We start from the raw sequence: 26,840 nt of genomic DNA on the forward strand, positions 1-26,840 counted from the left end.
TTGCTTTAGCAGTTCAGTTCACCTGGGAAATTAATATAATGGCTCCATAATATAGGCAGCAACATGTTTCAGTTGGCTCAGCAATATATAAAATATACAACTCTCTGCCAATATCAGGTTTTAGTGATATTTTTTACATAACGTTTCATTTAACATGCACTGTTTGAAGGACACTGCGATCATATCTATATCTAGAAGTTAAATTAATCTTTGCATTTTATGGGCTATTTTCCTATATTCTTACCTTGTAAATTATTAGATAATTAGATAAGTGTGAAGCAGTTCTTTCTTCTTCTGCTGCTGGACAGCATATGAAACATCCCATTGTTGTGTAAGATTTAATAGATAAGTCCAAAACATTTCAAGATTACAATATTGTCTCACCAAAATGCCTTGTTCCGCTCTCCCAGCTTTGAAATAATAAAATAAATCAATCTTGGTACAATATTTGGAATAGTCAGTTTCAATGTCATATTTTTTTGCCATTAAATCAGAACAGCTATTCTTACATCAAGGTACTTATAGCAAGGACAGAATTCAACCACTTTGAGGTTGAAGCAATCCATTTCTAAGTTTCTGCTAACAAACAGCATAAGTTTTATTTGTGCTGAAAATTCCCTGGAAAAAAAATCTCTTTTTATTTTTGTGAGCATCCAGTGTACATTCACAATGCAACTGTACTTACAAAAAATGCTTTTCTGCCGATGCAAACAAACCATCATCTTATGAATTCTGAACTTCGTGTTCCAAAAATGCTAGAAAAATACTTATAAAAGTAGAAGGATGCTAGTTCATTATATTACATTTTTATTTTACAGTTTTTCAAAATCTGTTTTACAGATACATTAACTGGGACAGCTGCAATACTGACCAAAAAAAAGCATACCTACAAACCAAATACACATTTTAATATTTACTAGTATAGAATCACTAATATCCAAAGAGATGTGTCATGTAATAAAGAAGGTGTGCGGCAATGCAAAATGTAGAGAAAAGATGTTAAAATAAAAAGTAAACATTGCATCCATGGTTACACAGCAGAGATCTTTGCAAACACATTTGGTATTGTAACATTCTAGACAGCAATATGCTTTGTAATACATATTGATTATAATACACGCCTTAGAAAGCTTGTATTCTGTGTGTGTAAACTTTAACCAAATAAAGATATGACAAAACAGAAAATAATCTAATCTGAAAGTAAGTTCTTTGTCTTAAAAGGACACTGCACTCAGGTGAGTTTTAAATTATTTTTGGAATATTCCTCCTCTCTTGCACATTATTTTCATTTATATGAAAATTTCATGATGCTACTTAATTGCTGCGATTGTGCAAGACAAACATACAGTCTTCCAAAGAATAAAGCTTTGCCTCAAAAAGTAAAGTATCTTTAACAACTGTAGCGCAAAATGACTTGCAAGGGACTTAATTTTGAACAGCACTGCAATTTCTCAGCTATGTTCCTGTGGTGCAAAGTAGCAGTTGTTCTAAACAAACTGAGAAAAATCTCAGCCAAAATTTCAATAATCTAATTGCTATTCTCAACATCTTGCCTACCGAAACAACACCTGTTTTATCATTATTGGGAACTAAAAGACAAGATCCAAGCACTTTAGAACTTCTTTAATGAGCTATGATACAAGTTGATGCTCTCAGAATATGGGGTTTTAACAGACTAGCTACAATGCACTTTTAGGGACTCTTCATATTTTCAAAGATGCCCCTCAACCATGGCTATCAGGCACTAGGTTTGCCCTGCTCCTGGCTCTCACATGACATAAACTGTCATACAGTGCCAAATATCAGCCCTATTGACACAGGACAAATTTTCTTTAAAAGGCAATAGGAATAATATATGGTTTCCATCAAGCCAAAATATTTAAAATGTAGGGGCACAATGGCACATTCAGCATCCTTTTCTTATTCCTGCTCCATAATCTTATACTTTTAGCTCTCCCTCAAAGTTTGTTTTCAATTCAATCACCACACTTCTTACTACAAAGTAAACATGGAACAAATTGAAGTCTGTGAAAAGCAATAACCTACATTCCAATCAATAGTTTCTTGTCATAAAGTCACAGCCTTCATCAGAAGCATTTTTACAGCGGATTATTTATAATGTGTATAAATACACATGCATTTCTGTCTTAACTTCTTAAACGTTCTTATTGAAAGTGGTTATGGGCTGACAATTTTTTTAAAAAAAAATCCCCAAGTTTAAAGTTCAAGTTTTCTTCTTACATTCCTACAAATAAAACATGATACTCTGGCTCTGGGGAAAAAAGGTGAACAAATGTCTTTTTTCCTTCCAGAGCAGTTTCCCAACCTTGGCAACTTGAAGATATTTCGAATGCTGGCTGGGGAATTCTGGGAGTTGAAGTCCAAATATCTTCAAATTGCCAAGGTTGGGAAACACTGTTCTAGAGCCATCTAATTGAAATATATAATCTGAAATAAGGCTAAAAAGAAAAGAAGGCATTTCATTTTGTAAAATCAGAGCTAACTATTTCTTTGCACATTATGTCCTGACATTTGTTAAGTGGGCTCTGCATGTATTTATTATGAATGTTAACTTAAAGCTTCATAAATTCAGAAATGTTTGGTTTATCATGGACGCACATTAAAAAGTGAGGCGATAAAACATAAAAGGGGGGAATGGGAGGGAATGAACAAATGTTGATTTGAGGCTTCCATCTTCTGACTGCTCAAAAAAGGCCAAATGTCCAATAAAATGTAAAACATTGTATATATTTCGTGTAGTCTAAAAAATCTGTTACGATAACTTATTGCAAATTGCACTCGGCAGTTCGCCAAAATAATGGAAAAACTACCCCCTGTTGGTTGGCACAGTCCGTTAGCCTTGAATCAAAGTCACCAATAGAAGGATCTGGAAAGAAAATTTGCAGCTGTGCTCAGCCAACTGGCTGCCCCTTCTGGGTGTGACCCAACACGGGACACGGCTTTGTCTTGCTCCTTTGAAGGACTTTCATCTTCTGGCAAGTATTCAGGGAGGTCAGTATTTTGTTCCACTTCTACTGGAGCATCTTGGAAAGGAACCAACATCTGCCAAAAAAAAAAAAAATGAAGCACAGTGTTAACATGCACCATGGAACATCACACGTTATTTTACAACATTTGCTTTTGCTTTTCGTCTACCGTGTTTTCCCGAAAATAAGACATTGTCTTATATTAATTTTTGCTCCAAAAGTTGTGCTACGTCTTATTTTCGGAGGGTGTCTTATATTTCTCAAATAAGACAAATTCACAGGCCGAAAAGCTGACACCCCAAAGAAAGTGTACCGTACAGTACACTGATTACGGTACGGTACTTGTCAGTATGGCACCCACAAACACAAATGACGGCACTTATATGGTACAACAGTATACTCCCGCTATTGCAGCTTCTGGCCACCAGAGGCACTACAGTCTACCCACTGTACTGGAGACTGTAATGGCGGTGAGACAGCAGCAGACTGGACGGTACAAAGCAATGGAAGGGGCCAGCAGGGGACGCCACATTATTACGGTACTGCTATGAACAGCTTTGAATGGTACCGTATGTTTTTCCACCGTACCGTATGTAAACTTGTCTACGCCTTATTTTCGGGGGGTGCCTTATATTAGCAAATTCTGCAAAACCTCTGACATGCCTTACTTTCGGGGTACGTCTTATTTTGGGGGAAGCAGGGTACGCTGCATTTATTTCTGCAATCGCTTTGAGATAATTTAACTGAGAGTAGGTGTGTGACTTTTTGATTTAAAATGTTTAGTTTTAAGAAAATTTTTAAAGTTATTACCCTATTAATTGGCCTAGAATGTTTTATCTATTGTATTTTCTATTAAAATATTGTAAGCCGCCCCGAGTCCATGGAGAGGGGCGGCATATAAGTCCAATTAATAAATAAATAAACATTTATTAGCAGAAAGGATAAAAATGTATTTTTTTTAAAAAAAGCTAAAACATGCATATACTGTATATTTTTCTTCCTGCTCATGGGTTCTACAAGGCTATCCAAATATAGATGGCTTTTCTTATCCACACAGACTGTTGCACTATTATGCAGATATTGGTGCTCAAAGCAGATTGGAAAATATATCTGCCTAGAATTTCATGTACAGTATATGTGATGGATATTATTATATTAGATGAAAAGATTACAATTATTGTTGCTGCTGCTATCTTAGTGCAGGGAGGCCAAATCGGCACCGTCACTTTGTCGTCATGCAACATATCGCAACTTTTCCCCCCTTTGCTAAAACATGGGTGGACCCCTGACGCATCCTGTCCATGGGTCCCAAGTTTGACACCCAGAGGTGGGCTGCTAAGATGGAACGGTGAGGTGTACTCGCCCCCATGGCTCTGAGTGCTAGCAGAGTCCAGCGCAATTCTGCTACTGCACCTGGCCGAGCACACGTCACCGATCCATCTTAGCAGCCTACCTCTGTTGACACCTGTGTCTTAGCGCCAACACTTTTAACAATATACTTTTATTGGGTGGCCAGTTCTCTCACCTCTTCTCCACTTTCACTTTTTACAACTTGCTGGGCTGTCATAACTTTGGTTGATGCTATTGCTGTGCCCAATGCCTGAACAAAAATGGAAAAAGAAACAATAAGAAGAGCAATATTTTTCTAAAAAAAACCCATTCTACTTGAAACTGAAAATAAAGAGAGCAAACCATTGGGAATGCTTACCTCTGCTTTTAAATCTGATCTGATTCTGACAACACATCTTTGAATTGCCATTTGAAACGTAAAGCTGATGACCCCTTTAATTTTAAGTAAGGCTTCTTCGCACAGGTTTCTCCGTGACTGGAAATTAAAGAGATGCAGTTAACGAGTTAATGCTAAGCAAACCAGCATGATGTTAACACATAGAGATTATGACCTTTAAAGCCCTTCATGGCACTGGACCAAAATATATCCGAGACCGCCTGCTGCCGCACGAATCCCAGCGACCGATTAGGTCCCACAGAGTGGGCCTTCTCCGGGTCCCGTCAACTAAACAATGTCGGTTGGCGGGCCCCGGGGGAAGAGCCTTCTCTGTGGCGGCCCCGACCCTCTGGAACCAACTCCCCCCGGAGATTAGAACTGCCCCTACTCTCCTTGCCTTTCGTAAGCTCCTTAAGACCCACCTGTGTCGTCAGGCATGGGGGAACTGAGACATCTCCCCCGGGCATATACAATTTATGAATGGTATGTGTGTATGTATGTGTGTTTAGAAATATGGGGTTTTTAAAATGTTTTTAGTAGAAATTTAGATTTGTTATAAATTGTTTTTCACTTTGTTGTGAGCCGCCCCGAGTCTGCGGAGAGGGGCGGCATACAAATCTAAATAAATAAATAAATAAATAAATAAATAAATAAATAAATAAATAAATAAATAAATAAATAAATAAATAAATAAATAGATAGAGATGCAGTAGAGACGCGGTGGCTCAGTGGCTAAGACGTGAGCTTGTCAATCAGAAAGGTCGTCAGTTCTGCGGTTTGAATCCCTAGCACCGTGTAATGGAGTGAGCTCCCGTTACTTGTCCCAGCTTCTGCTAACCTAGCAGTTCGAAAGCATGTAAAAATGCAAACAGAATAATAGGAACCACCTTTGGTAGGAAGGTAACAGCGTTCTGTGTGCCTTTGGCATTTAGTCATGCTGGCCACATGGCCATGGAGACGTTTTCGGACAGCTCTGGCTCTTTGGCTTTGAAACAGAGAGGAGCACCACCCCCTAGAGTCGGGAAGATCTAGCAGATATGTGCAAGGAGAACCTTTACTTTCACCTTTAACACCTAGGTCCATGTGATGCTATACCAATAGAACATTTTTAAACAAAAAGAAATGATTGTTTGCATTTGGCTGTAAGGAAATAAAAAGGCAACATTTCTGCTTACATTTTGGAGGCAAACTAGGAAGAAATCAACTGTGAATAATGATGGAAAGTGCTGAAAAGCAAAGCAGCTTTTCTTTGTTATGATCAGCTAAACAGTCGCTTGTAATTTAGTTCTGACTGACTGAAATCCTCGCTGATAAGCAGTTAGTTGTAAGTTGCTATTTATCAGACATCTTGTATCCATACTGACTGAATGCATCAAAGCAGCTGTTACATCCTTCAGGTTCCTTATCTGTGGCAGCTCATGAACATCACTGCACTACACAACTCATTTCTGATGTCAACTGACAATGTCCTGCTTATAAAATCGCAAGCTCATCTTATGCTTTAAGCAAATGGCAGGGCTTCTTCTGTGTAACACCACAACAGTAACCTACACTAGTTTCATCAACTCTGAATTGCCCAGCATGCTTTAATGCTTTTAGGGACTTCTGGGGAAGAAATGGCAAATTGAAGACGGCTCTGCTAAAAGCAGAAATGATGGCTACAGTGGAAGGAAAAGCCAGCAAATAAACCAGCTCTTTCCGATCACCCGCAAATGCTCTAGACCAGAGGTCTTCAAACCTGGCAACTTTAAGACCTGTGGACTTCCACTCCCAGAATTCTCCAGCCAGCTGGCAGTTGAAGTCCACAAGTCTTAAAGTTGCCAAGTTTGGGGACCCCTGGTCCAGATAGTTGCTCTTCTCTGGCAGTTTAACAGATATGGAAGATAGCCATGTTGCTCCAACCACGGTTGGTACCTTCAAAAGGATACTGGTTTCACATATTTCCTTTTCTAATCACTTTCAGAAGTTGTTAACTCTTTGGCTTGACAATGCTGAAAACAACGAATGAGTTTTCTTCAATATTTAGTGGAAAAAGTTTTAATTAGATACTTAATTAGACATTTAAGTGGGGCTATGTGTACAAGTGTGTAGAATAAACAGCAAAAGTGTTAGTAGAACTTTAATTTTGGAAAGTTACAAACAGACTGATGGAACAGATGAATTTGAAGTAAGATTTTACAATTATTATAAAAATCTTTCCAAAAAATTGTTTTGTTCTTATTTTTTTTTAAAAAAGATAGAATGAGACTTTGAAGATTGGACACTAGAGGGCACAAGAAGAACTATAGATAATAATTTTAAAAGAGTAACGTATACATTTGACTTACTAATACAGAATGAAATAAAATATTTTAACATTGAGCATACTGAAGGATATTTTTGAACAATGAACCCAGAAGTTAATTTTAAAAGTATCTGCCTCCATGTGTTCAATAAATGTTATGGAAGAGAAACAGGGTTTTCCTGTTAAGATTCAGACTAATTTTAAAGTAGATTTTAAAATGGTAGCCTACAAAAATAATAGGTAAATATAGCAATAGCACTTAAGATATATATACCACTTTATAGTGCTCTACAGCCGCTCTAAGCCTTATAAAGTCAGCATATTGCCTCCAAAAATCTGGTTCCTGGATATTTTCCTACATTGGATTTGTAAAAGTGTTTTGTTAAAACTTCCAAGAATTGTGTGAGAAGAGACGAACAAAATAATAAAAAGAAATCAAATTGTAGAACATTATTTGAAGGGATTAAAGATCAACTTTGTTAAAAGGACTATAAAGTTGATGTATTTTATCAAGGTTAAAACAACTATGACATTATCTCTGGAAATGAGATGAACTTAAGGATATTTCATTATCCAACTAAAGTAACTACATCAGTGAGAGTTTGGGCTTTACTAGTTGAGTAATGAAATGTCTGCAAGCAAATAATCAAGTTCAGAGAGCACAAAGGACTCCACAGTATTTTCTTGGCTGTTAGAAATGTTTAAAACACACCAATAGGCAAACACATAAACAGCCAAGTTAATTACCATTACAGGGACAAATTTAGGGGAACTAATTAGATCTGTTTTAATGAAAGAAGGAGAAAGAAAGCCAAAAGAGAAATGTTATAGACCTGAGTCCATACCGGGTCTGAACAAATAGTTGATTTGCAGATTCAGTCAAAACACTGAATCCCCTCAGAAAGCTGAATCATTAAATACCTGAGATGCCGTTAAATCCATTAAAACAAATTGAATGCTTCCGCAGAAAGCTTTTTGGGGAGTATTTGTAATTGAAATCAACCTCTTTCATCCATTTGGATCAATTCAAATCAGATTTCATCTCATTCATGCTTCTCATATTGTTCGTGCTGATTATTCCTCAGATTATCACCCTACCGGTTTTATTAGTGAGGATGCATCTCTGGTAAATCTGCTTCTCTTACAGGCTAACTTGACCAAAATGTAAGGCAGGGGTCCCCAAACTTTTTACACAGGGGGCCAGTTCATTGTCCCTCGAACTGTTGTAGGGCCAGACTATTTAAAAAAAACTATGAACAAATCCCTATGCACACTGCACACATCTTATTTTAAAGTAAAAAACAAAATGGGAACATACTATTTAGAGGGGGGGAAGAAATCTGAAATTCATATATGTTTATGTTTTGTTTTTAATTTTATTTTGTTAACATCTGATTGTCTGTACAGTACAAGGTTTTCTTGGTTTATAGAAAAATGTATAAAGAAAGGAGGAAGCACTTTGGCATAATGATTAATAAGTTAGAAATATAATTGGTGTTGTACTTTTTGAAGGAACATTAAGGAGAGAATTTAATTAAAAGAAAAGTATGTACCTGTGCTCCTGTCACTCACCCGTGGGCCGGATAAATGGCATCAGTGGGCCGCATGCAGCCCGCGGGCCGTAGTTTGGGGACCGCTGATGTAAGGCAATGCAGCAAAAGATTTACGGGCCACATACCTCCCGGAGACCTATTGGATCGCACAGAATCAGCCTCCTCCAGGTCCCATTGACTAAACAATGAAGTTGGTGGGACCGCGGGGGGAGGGCCTTTTCTGTTGCCGCCTTGGCTCTATGGAACCAGCTCCCCCCAACCCTAATATTCTCACTACTCCCACTTTACTGGCTTTTCAAAAAGCTCTTGAAACCTGGCTTTGTCGACAGGCCTGGGGGGCCGTGAATTTTAACACCAGACATGCCCGAATTATTATTATTATTATTTATTAGATTTGTATGCCGCCCCTCCCCGTAGACTCGGGGCGGCTCACAACAATAACAAAGACAATGTAAGAGCAAATCTAATAATTTAAAAAACTCTAAAAACCCTATTATTAAAAGCAAGCATACACATGTTTGTTGGTATAGATGTTTGTTCGATTGGGGGTTGGGGGGTTGGGTGTGTGTGTTATAATTGGGTTTATTAGGGTCTTGGTGTTTTATTTATTGTTGTTGTTTAACTTCTATTTTATTATTGTATCATTGTATTGTTTTTATTGTTGTTAGCCACCCCGAGTCCTACAGGATTGGGCGGCATAGAAATTGAATAAATTAAATTAAGATCAGATTCAATAATTTACAATGGTGTAGGACTGAAATTAAAACCTAAGGGGCGCTGTGGATAACCTGTTCAAACAGTTTTATATTTTTTCTGGGCAGCCATAAAAAACCAGACATGGCCCTTGGATGTTTTCTACAGGGGAATGGAGGATAAATTTACAGAACCTATTTGACGTTCTATAACAACCCCACTGAGATCTCTTTTAATATCTGCTGTCCAACAGTCAAAGAAATATACAATGTAAAACGACTGCAAAGTCGTTTTTTTAAAAAAACCTACACATTTTTTGGTGTAGACCAGAAATAATTTCTAATTTTAAAAAAATTAAGGAGAATTTTAAATAAAAAAGTAGCAAGAAAAATAACTGTCCCATTATTTGGTTGCAGTTAACCCATAGAGCAGTTGTAGTATTGATGAAATATTACTGTCTCCCATACTGTATTCTTTCATAAAACAATCGCCACATCCGGATGGCAGAGTTCTGAAAGAGCTCAAGATGTGACACCTCTGAACTGCCCAAAATGAGTAAACTGTTTGTCAAATAGGGCTCAATGCCAAAAACTGGAAGCTATCAAATATGCCACTAATTTTTTAAAAAACCAGGAGGGGTAAGGATAATATGTTAGTCAGCTTTATTTATTCCAGGTAAATTGATATAAATGGTCTTCAAAGTTAAAATAACCAAGAAATGTGTGTGCCTAGGCCAGTGTTTTTCAACCAGTGTGCCGTGGCACACTAGTGTGCCGCGAGACATGGTCAGGTGTGCCGCGAAGCTCAGAGAGAGAAAGAAAAAGCAAGAGAGAGAAATAAAACAAGAGAGAAAGCAAGCAAGAGAAAGAAAGCAAGAGAGAGAGAGAAAGAAAGAGAGAAAGAGAACGAGAGAAAGAAAGCAAGAGCAAGCAGGAGAAAGAAAGCAAGAGAGAGAAAGAAAGCATGAGAGAAAGAGAACGAGAGAAACAAAACAAGAGAGAGAGAGAAAGAAAGAAAGAAAGAAAGAGAGAACGAGAGAAAGAAAGCAAGAGAGAGAGAGAGAAACAGAGGGAGGGAAGGTGGGAGAGAAAGACATAGAGGGAACTAGGGAGGGAGAGAGAAAGAGAGCAAAAAAGAGGAAAGAAGGAAGAGACAAAAAAAGAGGGATGGAGAGAGAAAAAAAGAGAGAGAGAAAGAGGGAGAGAGAAAGAGAAAGAGAGCGAAAGGGAGGGAGAGAATTTTTTCATCCAAACTTTTTTTAGCTCCCCCCCCCCCCCACCCTCATGTTCCCCATGGTTTTGTAAATGTAAAAAATGTGCCGCGGCTCAAAAAAGTTTGAAAATCACTGGCCTAGGCAATCCTAGATTGTATGATTTATAGTTCAATTTTCTATGATTGTGTTTTATAAACCAAGTTATGGGGAGCAATATATAAACACTTAATATATTTTTTCGGACTATAAGACGCACTAGTGTATAAAATGCACCAAGACTTCAAAGAGGTAATAAGTAAGGGAAAAAGTTTTTGTCCTCCCCAAACTCACAAACCCTCTGTGTGCCCCATATTTTGCAAAAATGGGCCCCTTTGATGCTCGCTTTTTCACAAAAATAGGTTGAGCAGAGGCTCTGGGAAGCCCGCAGAGAGCTCTTGGGGGCTGAAGGAAGGCAAAAATGCCCCCATTTTTGCCTTCCCCAAGCTCCCAGGAACTTTTTGCAGGCTTCTCAGGCCCTCTGCCCACCCCATTTTTTGTGAAAAATGGCCCAATTGTTTTCAAAAATGGGACACATGGCTGGGGCTTTGGGAGGCCAAAAACAACTGTATTCCATGTATAAAATGCACCGACATTTCCATCCTCTTTTGGGGTGGGGGGAGGTGTGTCTTATACTCCGAAAAATATGGTATATGTTTTATATGAATCTATTTGTATAGGAGAGAAGGGAAATCAGAACATGGACCTGAAAAGAACATTGTGGAAGAAATGTAGCCAGGCTGATCAGCCTACTTCACTATTTTCCTATAGATTTCCATTATATTTGTATATTATTATTATTATTATTATTATTATTATTATTATTAATTATTAATTAGATTTGTATGCCGCCCCTCTCTGCAGACTCGGGGCGGCTATGCCCAATTTCTTATCCAAGTCTATTACTTACTTCCAGGCCCCAAATCACTTCTGTGGTTAGTTTTTTGGGAAATGTAAAGTTATTCCTAGACTTTAACCCAGATTAATTACATTTACATTTAGTTACACATTACATCTAATTCACACACATATAATATGTTGACAAAAAACAATTGTTCTCATTTTCATATTTCAGTGCGAGTTATAAATTCCAAAATGTATATGAATTTCTTACCGAATCATCAAGGCCATCTATGTGTAAAACTACTGTTTTAGCACGTTTATTTGTACTTCCAAGAAAAAACTGAGCTTTTCGACGTCGAGAATTCATCTCATTCACATTGTCCATGTCAGACATACTGGAAGACTGAAGAATATCATAGATTTCTGAAGCTAATAGTTTTGTTTCCCCAGGCGTTGTGGTCCTAAGGTCAAGCAAAATCAGATTTATTTAGATGTGTTATAGTTTTTTCTTAACCCAATTTCTTTCATCCCAGAAAATACAGCTGTTTGTTTTTAACTTCTACAAGGTAAGCACCACTACAGATCTTAAGTTTGTTTTTAATCTTGGTCCTTGGTTCTACAAAACAATCATCTCTTACAAAAAGATTCCTTTCCTAAATACTTGACAGAGTTCTTCCAGAAAGATTTTTGTGTCTTATTTTATCATTATCCAATTTATTATGGAGATCGGGTTAAATGATTTATTGGGAACTGAAGTCTACACATATTAGTGGATGAGGTTTAGAAACACTGAGCTAGTTATTGTATGTCTGTACAGAAAAAAACCCAATAGATTCATAGAGGTCACCTGACATTCTCCAGTGAATAGTACCATAGTAATAGAAAAACCAGAGATGAAGTGGGAGTGGAGGAATATGTAATATTCTGAACAAATGAAGTACAAAGTGAAATATAAGACACTGAATGAATGGGTGACAATCAGATGAGAGAATTGAGCCATTCAGAGCCCCAACAATGAATTAGAAATATGACTCTTTAAATAATATCTGTTTAGGGAAAAATATTTAACACAGGGTTTAATCATAAATGTATTTATATATACACGTGGAAAGGAACAAATCTACCGTATTTTTCTGTGTATAAGACGCACCTTTTTCCTCCCAAAAATAGGGTAATAATTAGGGTGCGTCTTATACACTGAATGTAGATTTTTTTTTCCCAGCCCAAACTAGCTGCTAACAATCTTCCCAGCTCTTACATTGCAGGCTCTTTCGTTGTTTCTTTCTATGAAGAATGTTTTCCAAGCCCTAAGTCTTTGCAGGGTTTGTTTCATTACTCTAACTTGATCTGAGTAAGTTTCTTTCTAGCTGTAACCAGGTGCTAACGATGTTCCCAGCTCTTACCACTTGCAAGCTCTTTCATTGTTAATCTCTGCCAAGAATGTATTCCAAACCCTGCCTTTGATTTTTTTTTCATTCTCTATTTGCTCCAAATGTTTCTTTCTAGCCCTAAAAACAGGTGCTAATGATATTCCCAGCTTTTATTGCTTGCAAGCTCTTTCATTGTTAATCTCTGCCAAGAAGGTATTCCAAAACCTGTCTTTGTAGGGTTTTTTTTCATTGCTTTACTTGCTCCAGATATTTCTTTCCAGCCCTAACCAGGTGCTGTTAATGTACCCAAGCTCTTTCATTGTTACTCTCTGTGAAGAAAGTTTTCAAGCCCTAAGGCTTTTCAGGGTTTCTTTCATTATTCTAACTTGCTCTGGGTGAGTTTCTTTCAGCTCTTTCTCTGTTACTCTCTGCAAAGAAGAATGTTTTCCAAGCCCTAAGTCTTTGCAGGTTTTTTTCCATTGCTCTACTTGCAATGTAAGGAAGATCTGAGGAAGGTTACGCACCTGGGATCGGCTGGGGTGTGAGTTCAGATGGGGGGGATTAGCTTTCCACCAGGTTCTTTTCTTTTAATGAGAGAGAAAGAAAAAAGGGGGCAGGCTTCTCTAGCTTCTCTAAAGAAAGAAATGTGTATCTCCCATCAATTGCAATATAAAGACAGAAAGAAAGATAGCATTACATTGCAATTGTTGAGAGATACACATCTCTCTCCCTAGAGAAGCTGGTTATTCCCGCCCCCTTTTCTCTCTCTCTCTCTCTCTCTCTCTCTCTCTCAAAGAAAAAAACCTGGTGGAAAGCTAGCTGCCCCCAGCCTAACTCACACTCCAGCCAATCCCAGGTGCGTAGCCTTCATCAGATTTTCCTCAACTGGGCTTGGCTTTCCACTCGCGGCTGCTATGTCTTCAGAGTCTGGAGCTGTCATGCAGTTGTAGAGGATGCCAGCTCTAAGTCCAGCTAGAGCAGAAGGGGGGGGGTGAATCTGAACCGTGGGGTGGGTGGGTATGGTGGGCAGAGAACCAGGAGGAGAGCAGAGTCTGGCATGACTGATGGAGGAATTCTGGGAGTTGAAGTCCACAAGTCTTAAAGCTGCAAGTTGGAAGACCCCAAGTTATATGTTAGGAGTGCAAGGGTCTTCAAACCTGGCATGTTTAAGGCTTGTGGGCTTCAACTTCCATTTCTGAGCTAGCATGACTGGTGGAAGAATTCTGGGAATTGAAGTCCACAAGTCTTGAAGCTGTCAAGTTTGAAGTTTGTAAAAGGTGTACATGGTTTTTAAAAGTATACATGGTTGTAAAAAGTATTCTGCTACACTGGAATTTTATTAAACAATATAATACTACACCATTTGGTTCAGAATGCTTTTTTCCTTGTTTTCCTCTAAAATCTAGGTGCCTCTTATAAACCAGCGCGTCTTAAACACCGAAAAATACGGTAAATCTACAAGCATGACTGACCTAACAGTCTAGGGCAGGAGTAAGTAAAGTTGACTCTTCTATGATTTGTGGACTTGAGTTCCCAGAATTCCTGAACTAGCATAATTGGCGCAGGAATTCTGGGAGTTGAAGTCCACAAGTCATAGAAGAGCCAACTTTGCCTACCACTGGTCTAGGGAACTGAACATAAGGGGAAAAGATATGAAAGTTGCTTGGAACAGAGTAGAAATGTTATACGTTGCTCCTATCCAGAGTAATGTTATATGACAAAATTAGAAAAAGTAGTGCTTAGCTTTGGAATAAAACAATCCAACTCTCCATTCAAAGTTATTATATTAAAGATAGGTGAGAAATTGCTCTTGGAAGGAAAAGACGAACGTTAATAAGGGATATTAGCATAAATATAGGTGGTAGCTTTGAAATACGTATCTCTGTATATTTACTGTAGGTATATACGCACTCTTTGTCCAACATCTAATATATGTTATATAGTTTCAGAGATACTCTGATAAACACAAAATCACAAAGGTAACGTAATGAATACATTTCAGCACACATACACCCCACACACATACACCCCATAAAATGGGAAAATAGCAATCCAATGTTGCTGAAAATGGGATTATAATATTTAGAGGCTATTTTAGTTTAATAAGAACAGTGCTCCTTTGGTGCAATATCAATTTTAATTCTTCTCCATATTTCTAGAATGGCACCTTTGTGAAACAGTTATGAAAATATCAGTTCCTAGAAAATTTCAGTTGGGACAGTATAAGTATTTTTATGAGTTTTATTATTGTTCATAACTTCTTTGATTATTCCCTTTTGTCAATCAAGTTATTTTGTTGCTAAGCAACTAAACACTGGCTGCATTATTTGTTTTGTTCCCCAATGTTAGTTTTAATTGCAAAACAAAACTTGAACTATATCTTCAAAAAATTATTTAGGCATGTTCCAATTAGGCACAGCAGATGGCATTGTTACCATTTCTTTAGTAACATTAAAATTAAACTAACGATGTACAGTAATCCCTCGCTACTTCGTGGTTCATCTTTCACGGATTCACTACTTCACGGATTTTTCAAAGGGGGCTTAAATCCAATAAATACATTAAAAAATTTAAATCCATTAAAAATTCATAAAATTCTTCTACAGTACTGTACTCTATTAAAGAAACTGGTAGGATATCACATGTAGTTCCAGCTGAGAAACATTATAGAATGACTGTTTAATGCAAAGGGTGGGTTTTAAAGGTCCAAATACTCGTTAAATACATAAAAAAATATTCTTCCTCTACTTCACGGAAATTCATTTTTCACGGGTGGTCTTGGAACACATCCCCTGCGAAAAACCAGGGATCACTGTATTCCTAAACTCCATATTGCACTATACAATGTGCATTCATTGCTTTTCTACCTTAATGATTAATGTATAAATTGTTCACAATTTCAAAGAATTCCAGAAAGTCAAAATCAAAGAATATGCTACCTCTCCTGATATTGGTTACCATTCATTGTACGTAAACCCAAATACTGATTGTTCCACAAACTATATTTTAAAAATCCAGCTTAGAACTGGGTTGAGTCACATTTGCATTTATCTCATCAACATATAAGAAATTTGTATATGACCATCATGAAGAAAATACAAAATCAAATTTACAGATTCAAAATAAGACTCCTGCTATCTGTTAGTAGTGCATTATCCTCTATTGTACTGAATAATAGCCACAGTAAAGGATTTTATTCAATTATCATTAAGAAATTCTAGATTCATAGTACAGTGATCCCCCGAGTTTCGCGATCTCGATCTTTGCGAAACGCTATATCGCGATTTTTCCACCCGATGACGTCACTCCCTTCCTTTCTCATCTTTCTTTCTCTCTCTCTTTCTCTCTCTTGCTTCTTCCTCTCTCACACTCTCTTCCTCCCTCTCTCATCTCTTTCTTTCCTTCTCTCTCTTTCTCTATCTCTCCCCCTCTTGCTCTCGAGCGGCAAGCGAGCAGCCGGGCGGGCGGGTGAACGGGCAAGCGAAGCGGCCGGGCGGGCGGGTGAACGGGCAAGCGAAGCGGCCGGGCGGGCGGGTGAACGGGCAAGCGAAGCGGCCGGGCGGGCGGGTGAACGGGCAAGCGAAGCGGCCGGGCGGGCGGGTGAACGGGCAAGCGAAGCGGCCGGGCGGGCGGGTGAACGGGCAAGCGAAGCGGCCGGGCAGACGGGTGAACGGGCAAGCGAGCAGGCGGGTGGGCGGGTGAACGGGCAAGCGGCAAGCGATCTTGGGGAACGGGGAAACCCCATCTTCGGCTCCTCGCTGCTGCTGCGCTGCGGAGCAGATCAGCTGTTGGGCGGCCGAAGGAACCTTCCCTGGGTCTTCCCCGCCGCCCACACGCAAACTCCACCATCTGCGCATGTGCGGCCATGGAAAAAGGGGCGCGCATGCGCAGATGGTGTTTTTACTTCCGCACCACTACATCCCGAAAAATCGATTATTGCGAGGGGTCTTGGAACGGAACCCTCGCGATAATCGGGGGATCACTGTATTACCATATTGAAAGATATCATTCTCTCCTTGCTTCCGGCAACTTAAGATAATCAGTTTAAACTTTTCTAATGGGAACTACAAGCAATTAAAGCTGTATTAAATTAAAAACTGATGGAAATGGTTAGATTTACAGAAGTGTGGATAAGGGAGATACATGCCTGCAAGGGATTATTGTGCAATTAAATACATATTAATTTAGCTGATTATTTTAGGCAACTAATAAATTTGAAAAATCTGTGCTGGATTTAGTTCAACATATCCTGGCAAAAGTAGACTACCATGGAATAAAAAGTGCTTCTAGCTAAATAATTTAGAGTTCAGCTTTCATTTCTTTGCCAATCTGCATTCAAAGTTCCCAGCTATCAAAATCCCCCTAAATTATAATACAAAGGGTGGGGGGGGGGGCATTGTAAAGATTCTCAGGATTATCAAACAAGCTATAACTGTTCACCTTCAGCTACTCATGGATCACTGATCTAATTAACATAAAACATAAAATAAGCTAAAACAACTGCAGAAAATCTGCACTTTAGTAGCTTTTAGCAACATTTAGGACACCAACGTCCTTCAGATGCTTTGGACTACAATCTAAAACTCCCTTAAGATTGGAAGTGCTGAGATTAGCTGATGAAATCTGTACTTAGGATACTAAATTTCTGTCTCTTGGAATCTTCATATAGGTAGTTTATAGGTTATCCCCAGTCATTTGTTGTCTATTCAAAGCTACAGTGGCATTGAATGAATGCTACTTATGACAGGTCCTCATACTTCCAGCCAGGGCACTGTACCTGCAGTCATAAGATCACTGCTACCTGTAAAGCAGAGATCCATTGATCACATTATATGGAATCAGAAAAAACAAATTACCTTTTATTGATGTGTATATTTATTTATTTCAGATCGTGCAGAATGCGGCCGCGAGAGCCATCATGGGGCTTCCCAGATTCGCCCACGTTTCTACAACACTCCGTGGCCTGCACTGGTTGCCGATCACTTTCCGGTCACAATTCAAAGTGTTGGTTATGACCTTTACAGCCCTACATGGCACTGGACCAGAGTACCTCTGGAACCGCCTGCTACCGCACAAATCCCAGCAACCGATAAGGTCCCACAGAGTTGGCCTTCTCCGGGACCCGTCGACTAAACAATGTTGTTTGGCGTGCCCCAGGGGAAGAGCCTTCTCTGTGGCGGCCCTGGCCCTCTGGAATCAACTCCCCCTGGAGATTAGAACTGCCCCCACCCTCCTTGTCTTTCGCAAACTACTCAAGACCCACCTATATCGCCAGGCATGGGGGAACTGAGACACCTTCCCCAGGCTTTTATACTTTATGTTTGGTATGTATGTGTTGTTTGGTTTTAAATGATAGGGTTTTATATGTCTTTTTCTCTTTTAATATTAGATTTGTTCCACTGTAACATTGTTTTATTATTGTTGTGAGCCGCCCCGAGTCTTCGGAGAGGGGTGGCATACAAATCTAATAAATAATAATAATAATAATAATAATAATAATAATAATAATAATATTATTATTATTTCTATTTCTTTTTAGACCATCCTTCTCCTTAGACTCAGGGCGGCTTACAACATGTTAGCAATAGCACTTTTTAACAGAGCCAGCATATTGCCTCCACAATATGACCTGGAAAGCCATTTTAAAAGAAACGACAATGAGGTTCATTTACCACAGAAAGCATGCTAGACTTACTTTTGTACGACAGTCTGTAAACTCAGCATCATTCCCAGTTCACTTTTCATCTTTTCTCTATTGGCCCGACATTCCGCCAAATAACGTAGAGCCTATTAGAAACAAATGGGTCAAAGAATCAACCACAACAAAAGACATTCTCGGCATTTCTTTTACACCTCTCAACAATGCATTGTGGTAATTCAGAAGATTGGGAAATACATTGTTTGATGCTTACCACACAAAACTAAAATACTGTTTGTTTATTCATCACATTTCTGTTATGTGTTATGTGCTGGGTAAATATCAAAACAATGTTTTTCCCTCTATAAAATAAGAAATTAGTAATGGACAATTTTGACATGTTCAATTTCAGATTTTTTTCAAATTTGGCTATTTCTACACTTGGAATTTTAATAAACGCCTGGACATTCCACCTAATACATATGCAGTTAGAGTATACAGTCTATGTGTTTGGGAAACTGCATATTAAAAAATAACTGGGTTCTAATTTGCATATTAATTCTGGAAGCACAAATTAGGTAAATGCAATGAGGAGTGAAATGAATAGGAATTAGAAAGAGCGCAGAGAAGAGAGCAAAGATAGTGAGAGACTTGGAGACTAAATCCTATGAAATTGGTTAAAAGTGCATACCTCTTGGGAGTCTAGACTAAAGGGGGGAAAAGCTAAGGGAAATGCGATAGTAGTCCCCAAATATCTGAATGAATGTCACAGGACAGAATCTGTGAATTACTCTCCAGAAGTCTAGAGTTGTTGTTATTATTATTATTATTATTATTATTATTATTATTATTATTATTATTATTATTATGTCAGTACAACATAGCAAACAAGATCACTATGCTGGATTTCGTATTTCATCACCAGTCGGGCGCTTCCCAAGCACCTAGGACTGCGTGATGTAGCGGCGAATTATGTTTGCCGATCCCAGTAAAGCGGCCTTTTGAAATTGACAGATGGAGATTTTGTCAATTCCAAGGGTTTTGAAATGTCCGCTGAGATCCTTTGGCACTGCACCCAGCGTGCCAAGTACCACTGGGACCACTTTCACTGACTTATGCCAGTCGTTGCAGCTCGATTTTTAGATCTTCGTATTTCACTAATTTCTCTAGCTGCTTCTCCTCAATTCTGCTGTCTCCTGGGATTGCGATGTCGATGATCCATACTTTCTTTTTCTCCACAATCAGGATGTCTGGTGTGTTATGCTTCAGAATTCGGTCAGTCGGAAGTCCCACAGTAGTTTTGCTCGCTCATTTTCCACCACTTTTTCGAGCTTATGATCCCACCAGTTCTTTGCCACTGGGAAATGGTAGTTCCGGCACAAGTTCCAGTGGATCATCTGTGCCACAGCATCATGTCTATGCTTGTAGTCAGTCTGTGTGATCTTTTTGCAGCAGCTAAGTATGTGATTGATTGTTTCATCTGTTTCTTTACAGAGTCTGCACTTTGGATCGTCTGTTGATTTTTCAATTCTGGCTTTGACAGCATTTGTTCTAATGGCCTGTGCTTGTGCCGCCAATATTAGTCCTTCTGTCTCCTTTTTGAGTGTTCCATTTGTAAGCCCTGACCAGGTCTTTTTTTAATCCACTTTGCCTTCAATCTTCTCCAAGAACTGGCCATGCAATGCTTTGTTCTGCCAACTGTCCATACAGCATTGAGTTACAGTTTTTCTGTACTGGTCCATAGTTTGCTTCACCTTGAGAAACTTCATTATTATTATTATTATTATTATTATTATTATTATTATTATTATTTACTAGATTTGTATGCCACCCCTCTCCGAGAACTCGGGGCAGCTCACAATAATAATAACTGTTAGTACAAGGTACACGGTTGTTAGGGTTGGCCTAATTCACTTGGAGTACTATGAAAGTTCTGATAATCTTGCTGACAATTTCACCAAGGCGCAGGGGGCTAAACCACATATTGATAATTGTACCGGGTATAACCTGAAACCTTAAATGGGACTGTGTTTAAATGTCAACCCCAAAGGGGGAGATTGTTAGTACAAAGTACATGGTTGTTAGGGTTTGCCATTGTAAACTACCTATTGTAGTCTCTTTACTATCACTTTAAATATTTTGGGCTGGTTTGCCATAAGAGGGCGCCAGTACTCCTTCCCTTGATGGTGCTTTAACGCTCATTCGCTTTTGCTTTGCCTTGAGAGGGGAGTGTATTTGCTTAGTGCTTATTATATTGGATGGCTTAGTGCTTGTTATGGATTGTTTCTATTTTGTATATATGTAAACAGTACTTATTAAGCATAACTAAGTCTGTGTCTTTTTCTTTGGCTTTACCACACATCCACACTCGGTTAATATTCTCTGCTCAGTGTATGTCAAAGGTCTCATAGCCTAGCTATACTGAGACATACCAACAATAACAATGTACAAATCCAATGGGTGGAAGCTTTGTTGACTGAAAGCCATTTAGCAGTGGGACAGCCTGCTTCCTGAAGTTGTGGGCTTTCAACAAAGATTAGAAAAAAGATTGTCTGGAAAGGATCCTTCCAACCTTTTGATTAACTTCAGCCTTGATTTCCCCAACCATATCAATATACAAATTACAATCACTTTCCTTACAAAACCAACTGACGTATATGCAAAATACATTAAAACCAAAAACATTACTTTTAATTTTGTCTACTAGTTTTCCGCCCAGGGCTCTAAAAATCCAGCTTCAATTTTGCCAGCAAGGATTTTCAGTGAGAGAGTTGAGGAAGATGAGGAGCATGGGAGCCCCCAGAGAGGAGGAGGCCTTGGGAGATCCAGCACAACACTCCTCCTTTTGTTGGATCAGTGTCTCTTAGCTCAAGCACTAAAAATCCTGCTTAGATTTCATCAGGGAGGATTTTCAACCCCCGGAACAGAGAAACTTGTCCACAATACCCCAGAAAACTCACACACAACTGCACTGGGCCTCCCAAGGTCTCCTCCAACAAAAGGAGGAGTGCTCCTCATTTGAGACCATTGTCTGCTTAGCAACCCTTGATATCACTTAGCAACTACAGCTGAGTGCCTGGTTTATGGTCATTATATGATGTCTTACTTAACAACCATTTCACTCAACCACTGAGATCCCAGTCCCAATTCTGGTCATAATTCATGGATTACCACATACATTCATATACATTTCAAGATTCTCAATACCCCAGCCAGCCTTGAAACCTGCTTTCAATAAATGCAAATCTGTAATTTTTTTGCTACTGGAGTAGTATTTTCAGTTGTTATGAATGTGCATATAACAACTGGAAAAAAATATGCCTCAAATCAAAAGAGGAGGACCTATAGTAAATACTATACTTATTTTACCTACAAGTAATTAGCTTATTAAGGGTCACTTTGGAGTTTATTTATTAAATTTATTTATTTATTTATTAAATTTGTATGCCGCCCCTCTCCGTAGACTCGGGGCGGCATACAAATTTAAAAGCATAGGGCTAGAAATTGGGAAATCATGAATTCTAGTGTTGCCTTAAGCATGAAGTTAATTGAATGATTTTGGGCCAATCCTAAGAAAGAAAAAGTGGCAAACCATTTCCAAAATGTTGCCAAGAAAACTGCAGGGATTTCTCCAGGCAGTCACCAAGAATCAACAATGACTTGAAGGCACACAAAAAAGATTAGTTCACTGAATAGATTTAGGCCTCTTCTTTTCTCAATGCTAATTATAAGTTTTTCCCTAGATTCTTAAAGCAATCACTGTAATTTGAAAATACCAAGAAAGCAAAGAATTTGAAAGAGGATAGTGATTTTTTCTTAATATAAAGAATGATTATTCCTAAAAATTAATAAGTGTAACTAGAACTATATATTACATCCCACAACAGAGGGGGGGAAATGAATTTGGTTAAGATGGCAATTTAAACTGTTTTAAATGAAGAGATTTTATTTGGTTTGTTTCTATTGGAATACTGCTTCTGGTTGTTTATGCTTGAAATAGAAAAATGAAATTTAGAATTTAATTTAAAGATTGAATCATATGCAATTATAATGTAAAAAGTTAAAGTCGCAACTATATATTTTATTGTGTTTAATAGGGATTGGAGGTCAATACCTTACTCCTTCTCTTTTTTTTCAAAAAAATCCTCTCCCCCCCAACTCTTTTTGCTTAAGCTTTATTTTCATTACATTTTACAATAAACCTCAATAAAACATTTAGAAACAATATCCCAAGAAAGGGAGTAAGCTTGAACAAGTTATTGAAACTTCTGAAAATGCCAGTTTAATTTGTTGTAACTAGTTTTATGTTGGCTTCAATCCTTTAGGAACAGTATATCCAAAAAAACACGATTAAACTGCATTGATTTGCTTCTGCCTTCAAGGATAATCAGGACTTAAATTTGTGTTCAAAGAAATACCTAATATATATATACAAGCTGGAGCTGTCAGGAGCAAGCTCTTTCTAACAAAGAGATCAAACTGTACCAACACACACCATTTGGTAGCTGCATTTGCCATGAATTAAGTATGTTATATTTTAAATACAAATCTATGTATTTAAAATAGTATATGGTCCCTCATCTTGTTCAGGGATTATATTATAATTCTTGTGAAAATAATTTACACACATATACATCAGTAGTAGGTTCTAAATCCGATCACTACCGGTTTGCGCACATGCTTGAAACGCTTCCACGTATGGGTGGATGGGAGGGGCCTCCTGTCGCTGCACCTACCATTTTGCTGAACTAGGAGCAACCCACCTCAGATATACATTCAGCATACTGTTTCTTTCTGGAATTAACAACATTACACAAAGTGCAGAAAAAGTGGTGCTATAGAGTAAAAATAAATACTAAAATATAATAAAAAATCTAGATGCACACTGATGTGAATAATAAATAGCCCATATGTAATACAGAAATTAAATTTCTAATATGGGCCTTAGCACATTGGATTTTATGCTTGAAAGCTTTATTATAGCATTCATCTGTATTTTTCAAGGGCCAAAGTCTCTTATTTTCCTAAGGCACATGAAACCTACTTCTAGACCCCTGCACATAGTAGTAGACAGCACCTGGTCGGAATTTCTGAGCTTAGAAACATATAATAAAATGAAGAGATTGTAGGGAATATCCTACAATCCACAATATACATCTACCATAATCCACAATATACATCTACCACAATCCACAATATATATCTACCACAATCCACAATATACATCTACCACAATCCGCAATGTACCTCTATTCTGGCAAAATGTGAAAGCTATCCATCACGCAAGTCTAAAAATATCACAAAACTTCCTTGAATAAAATGGATGTCCTACAAACTTCCAAGCCAAGACAGAACAACTAAAGTTCACGGGATAATGAATTAAATAACATTAGTTGCAAAATGCTGAGTAAACACAGTTTTCCAAATGTTACATTGCCTTGGTTACATTGCCTTGTAAAAAAAACTTCCTTGCTATAACTCCTTAACTCTAAGCAGATATGACCTTATAGGTCAGTGATTCTCAACCTTTCTAATGCCGCGACCCCTTAATACAGTTCATGTTGTGGTGACCCGCAACCATAAGTCTAGTGCCAATTCTCCCAACAGAGCTTGAAGTTGATTGGCAGGAAGGTCAGAGGGATACCCCCACTGTAAACAGCTGATTGGTCGGATTGTAAAAATATGTTCCAAGGCACCAGAATAGAAGATTTAATTCTTAACACCATGGGAAATTTGTCTTTTCCCATGGTCTTAGGTGACCCCTGTGAAACGGTCATTCGACCCCCAAAGGGGGATCCCGACCCCCAGGTTGAGAACCACTGATATAGGAAGATGAGCTCTAATCTATATTAAGTGTGGTATAATTTTTCCCATCATTTTCATTTCAGCAATCTTTCTATGTTTCAATGGCATAAAGGGTTTAACTTGCTCTATGCATGTTTCAACACATCCAGAGAACTCAAATTCAAACAATTTTTCACATGTATAGTTTACAATATTTGAGTGTAATCATGAAAATGCATGATAGCAAATATGCAATTATGTTCTTCCATTTTCGATTCCATAGCTACCCAAACCTCTTAATGCTATCCGATAATACTTACAAGTAATGCTGAATGGACAACTGGTGGGTTGGGATGATCCAAAAATAATATAAGGCCTGGTAGACATCCCTGGTCCTGGACAATTGCTCTTCTATTCAAAGGATCAGCTGCCAGATCTCTCAGCTGGTTTACTACGGTGAGTGCATCAGGCTCCACATTCATTGAGGTATTCATTTTTCCTTGTCATACATATGATTCTACTACAAAGGAAGTTGTTATCAATAACTGATATGAAGTAATTTTATAACTGCTAGAAGAAAAATGCATGCTATGATTTAAAATAATTTGATATAATTTTTTTTTTACCAATGAAGACTGTACTGTTTAGATAGTAATGAAAAAACAAGCTTTGAGATTTTAAAATTATGAAGACCTGCATCGGAATCCATAGGGCTACATAAGCACCATAGCAAGATTAATATATGTAGAAAATAAATACTTTAGTTTTTTATTTGTTAATATCATTTATTTGTTAATATATAAACACAGAAAGTAAATTTTGAATATGCTAACCATTTGTGGACTGATTTTTTTTTCTCAAAGACTAAATCTGGCTTCAATTACCTATTATGTATTTAGTATATTATTTGTAATACATAATAAAGTAGGCTTCGTAATTTAATCACAGCTTGGAGCATTTTTTAAATAAATAACAAAGCTAGAAACACGATATGTATATTACATTCGCACAAATACAGTGTATTGGAATTCTTAGAGGATTCTTATAAGTTTCACAGTTAATTCCGTATGCAATGGCGATCAACATTCCCAGAAAGACCAACACTATAAATTTTACTTTGCAGTATACACAGAGGTGGGTTGCTAAGGTGGAACAGTGATGTGTGCTCGCCCTCATGGCTCTGAGTGTTAGCGGAGTCCAGCGCAATTATGCTACTGCATGGGCACACCTGCATATCCATGCACGATTTCACTACCTGCCCAGGTGCAGTAGCATAATTGCGCTGGACAATTTACAACTATGTCGCCTCCGAACTGATCTAACCATAGTTCACAAAATCATATATCAAAATGTCCTTCCTGTTAATGACTACTTCACCTTCAACCACAACACACAAGCACATAATAGATTCAAACTAAAATTAAACTGCTCCAAACTAGACTGCTGAAAATACGACTTCAACAATAGAGTGATGAACGCCTGGAATTCACTACCTGACTCTGTAGTTTCTTCCCCAAGCCCCCAAATCTTCAACCTTAGACTGTCTACAGTTGACCACTCCTCTTTTCTAAGGTCTGTAGGGGGGGGGGGGGGGCGGTGCAGAAGCGCACCATTGTGCCTACCGTCCCTGTCCTACTGTCTTCTTTTATCATTACTTTTTATGTTATATTTATATAAACTACTATCCTATACATGATTGATAAATAAATAAAATAAAATAGTTGGAAGGGACCTTGCAGTACAGGTCATCTAGTCCAGGGGTAGGCAAAGTTGGCTCTTCTATGACATGTGGACTTCAACTCCCAGAATTCCTGAGCTACCATGATTGGTTCAGGAATTCTGGGAGTTGAAGTCCATAAGTCATAGAAGAGCCAACTTTGCCTACCCCTGATCTAGTCCAACTTTCCTGCCCAAGCAGGAGAGCCTACATCTGCCTCTAACCTAGGAGGAGAATATGGATCTCTAAAAAGAGCTCCAGGCATCGAAAAAGTAGCAGCGTTCATGATCTTTGTCCTGTCTTCTTTCCCGTCCGCCTTCCATCCACCCCCACCTCAGTTCCCCATCCCTTTCCTTCCCCCCACCCTCCCCACAGCCCCATTCCCAGGTCCAAGGATCCCCATTACCGCCCTCACTTTCATTGGACGCAGAAGGGGAGGCGCTTTGGTCCTCCCGCCCCACGGAGGAAGGACCGCTCCAAATCACGTCTCGGCTTAATGCCGCTGCCGCCGCCTTCGCATACCCGGAGACCTCCGGCAAAAGAACCCGCTTGGAACTTCCGGGCGGCGGGCGAAGGTCAGCAGCCGAACTGGAGTCGCCCGACCCGCCAAGGCAGCATTCACCCAGCAAGGCAGGCGGGCGGTCGCCGCTCTCCGGCACCGCTGCAATCCCCGAGACGCGATTGGCTGCGACCGAAGGCGTCTCCTCTCCATTCGTGGCTCGCCTTGTTATGAGCCCGCCCTCCGATTGGCTTATTCCGGGTCAAGGGTTCCGAGGCATTGTGGGTTAGCATGAAATCAATGTTAATAGGCATGTCGACCATTGCAAGTTCCCAAGTTCAGTTCGCTTTCAGTTTTTGACGGTTGCAACTTACGTTTGCACTTGGTAGGCGGAATGAGTAAACCATGTGCCTGGGGACGTATTGCTCGCATATTTGCTTGCCTTTGGACTCCCGTAGTGGGGCTTATTCGAAGGCAAGGGTGTTCCCCCCCCTCCC

The 26,840-nt window shown here is 38.8% G+C and overlaps 1 protein-coding gene across 3 annotated transcripts; it reads right to left on the minus strand.

The window, feature by feature from the left end:
• Positions 1–790: 790 nt before the first annotated feature.
• ARMC1 (armadillo repeat containing 1) lies at positions 791–26,551 on the minus strand. Of its 3 annotated transcripts, none has more exons than XM_070747856.1 (7): positions 26,260–26,551; positions 24,448–24,647; positions 18,401–18,492; positions 11,607–11,796; positions 4,696–4,812; positions 4,513–4,587; positions 791–3,063 (listed from the first exon to the last, which is right to left on the minus strand). In XM_070747856.1, the coding sequence occupies exons 2-7, from the start codon at positions 24,619–24,621 to the stop codon at positions 2,872–2,874; spliced, it is 840 nt and encodes a 279-aa protein (XP_070603957.1). In that variant the 5' UTR covers positions 24,622–24,647; positions 26,260–26,551; the 3' UTR covers positions 791–2,871. The 3 variants fall into 3 exon arrangements, with proteins under 3 accessions (XP_070603957.1, XP_070603959.1, XP_070603958.1); XM_070747858.1 differs by having other exon boundaries at positions 26,367–26,501; XM_070747857.1 differs by having other exon boundaries at positions 24,448–24,644; positions 26,260–26,501.
• Between the last annotated feature and the right edge of the window lie 289 nt (positions 26,552–26,840).

This window comes from Erythrolamprus reginae, chromosome 3 (assembly GCF_031021105.1).
Source record: "Erythrolamprus reginae isolate rEryReg1 chromosome 3, rEryReg1.hap1, whole genome shotgun sequence".
NCBI classification, from domain to species: Eukaryota; Metazoa; Chordata; class Lepidosauria; order Squamata; family Dipsadidae; genus Erythrolamprus; species Erythrolamprus reginae.

Coding starts and splice junctions, on each gene's coding strand:
- ARMC1 (XM_070747856.1), bottom strand. CDS start 24,621: ATGAATACCTCAATGAATGTGGAGCCTGATGCACTCACCGTAGTAAAC. Junction 18,493..24,447: donor TTGTCCATTCAGCATTACTT/GTAAGTATTATC, acceptor TGTTTCTAATAG/GCTCTACGTTATTTGGCGGA. Junction 4,588..4,695: donor GATCAGATTTAAAAGCAGAG/GTAAGCATTCCC, acceptor ATTTTTGTTCAG/GCATTGGGCACAGCAATAGC.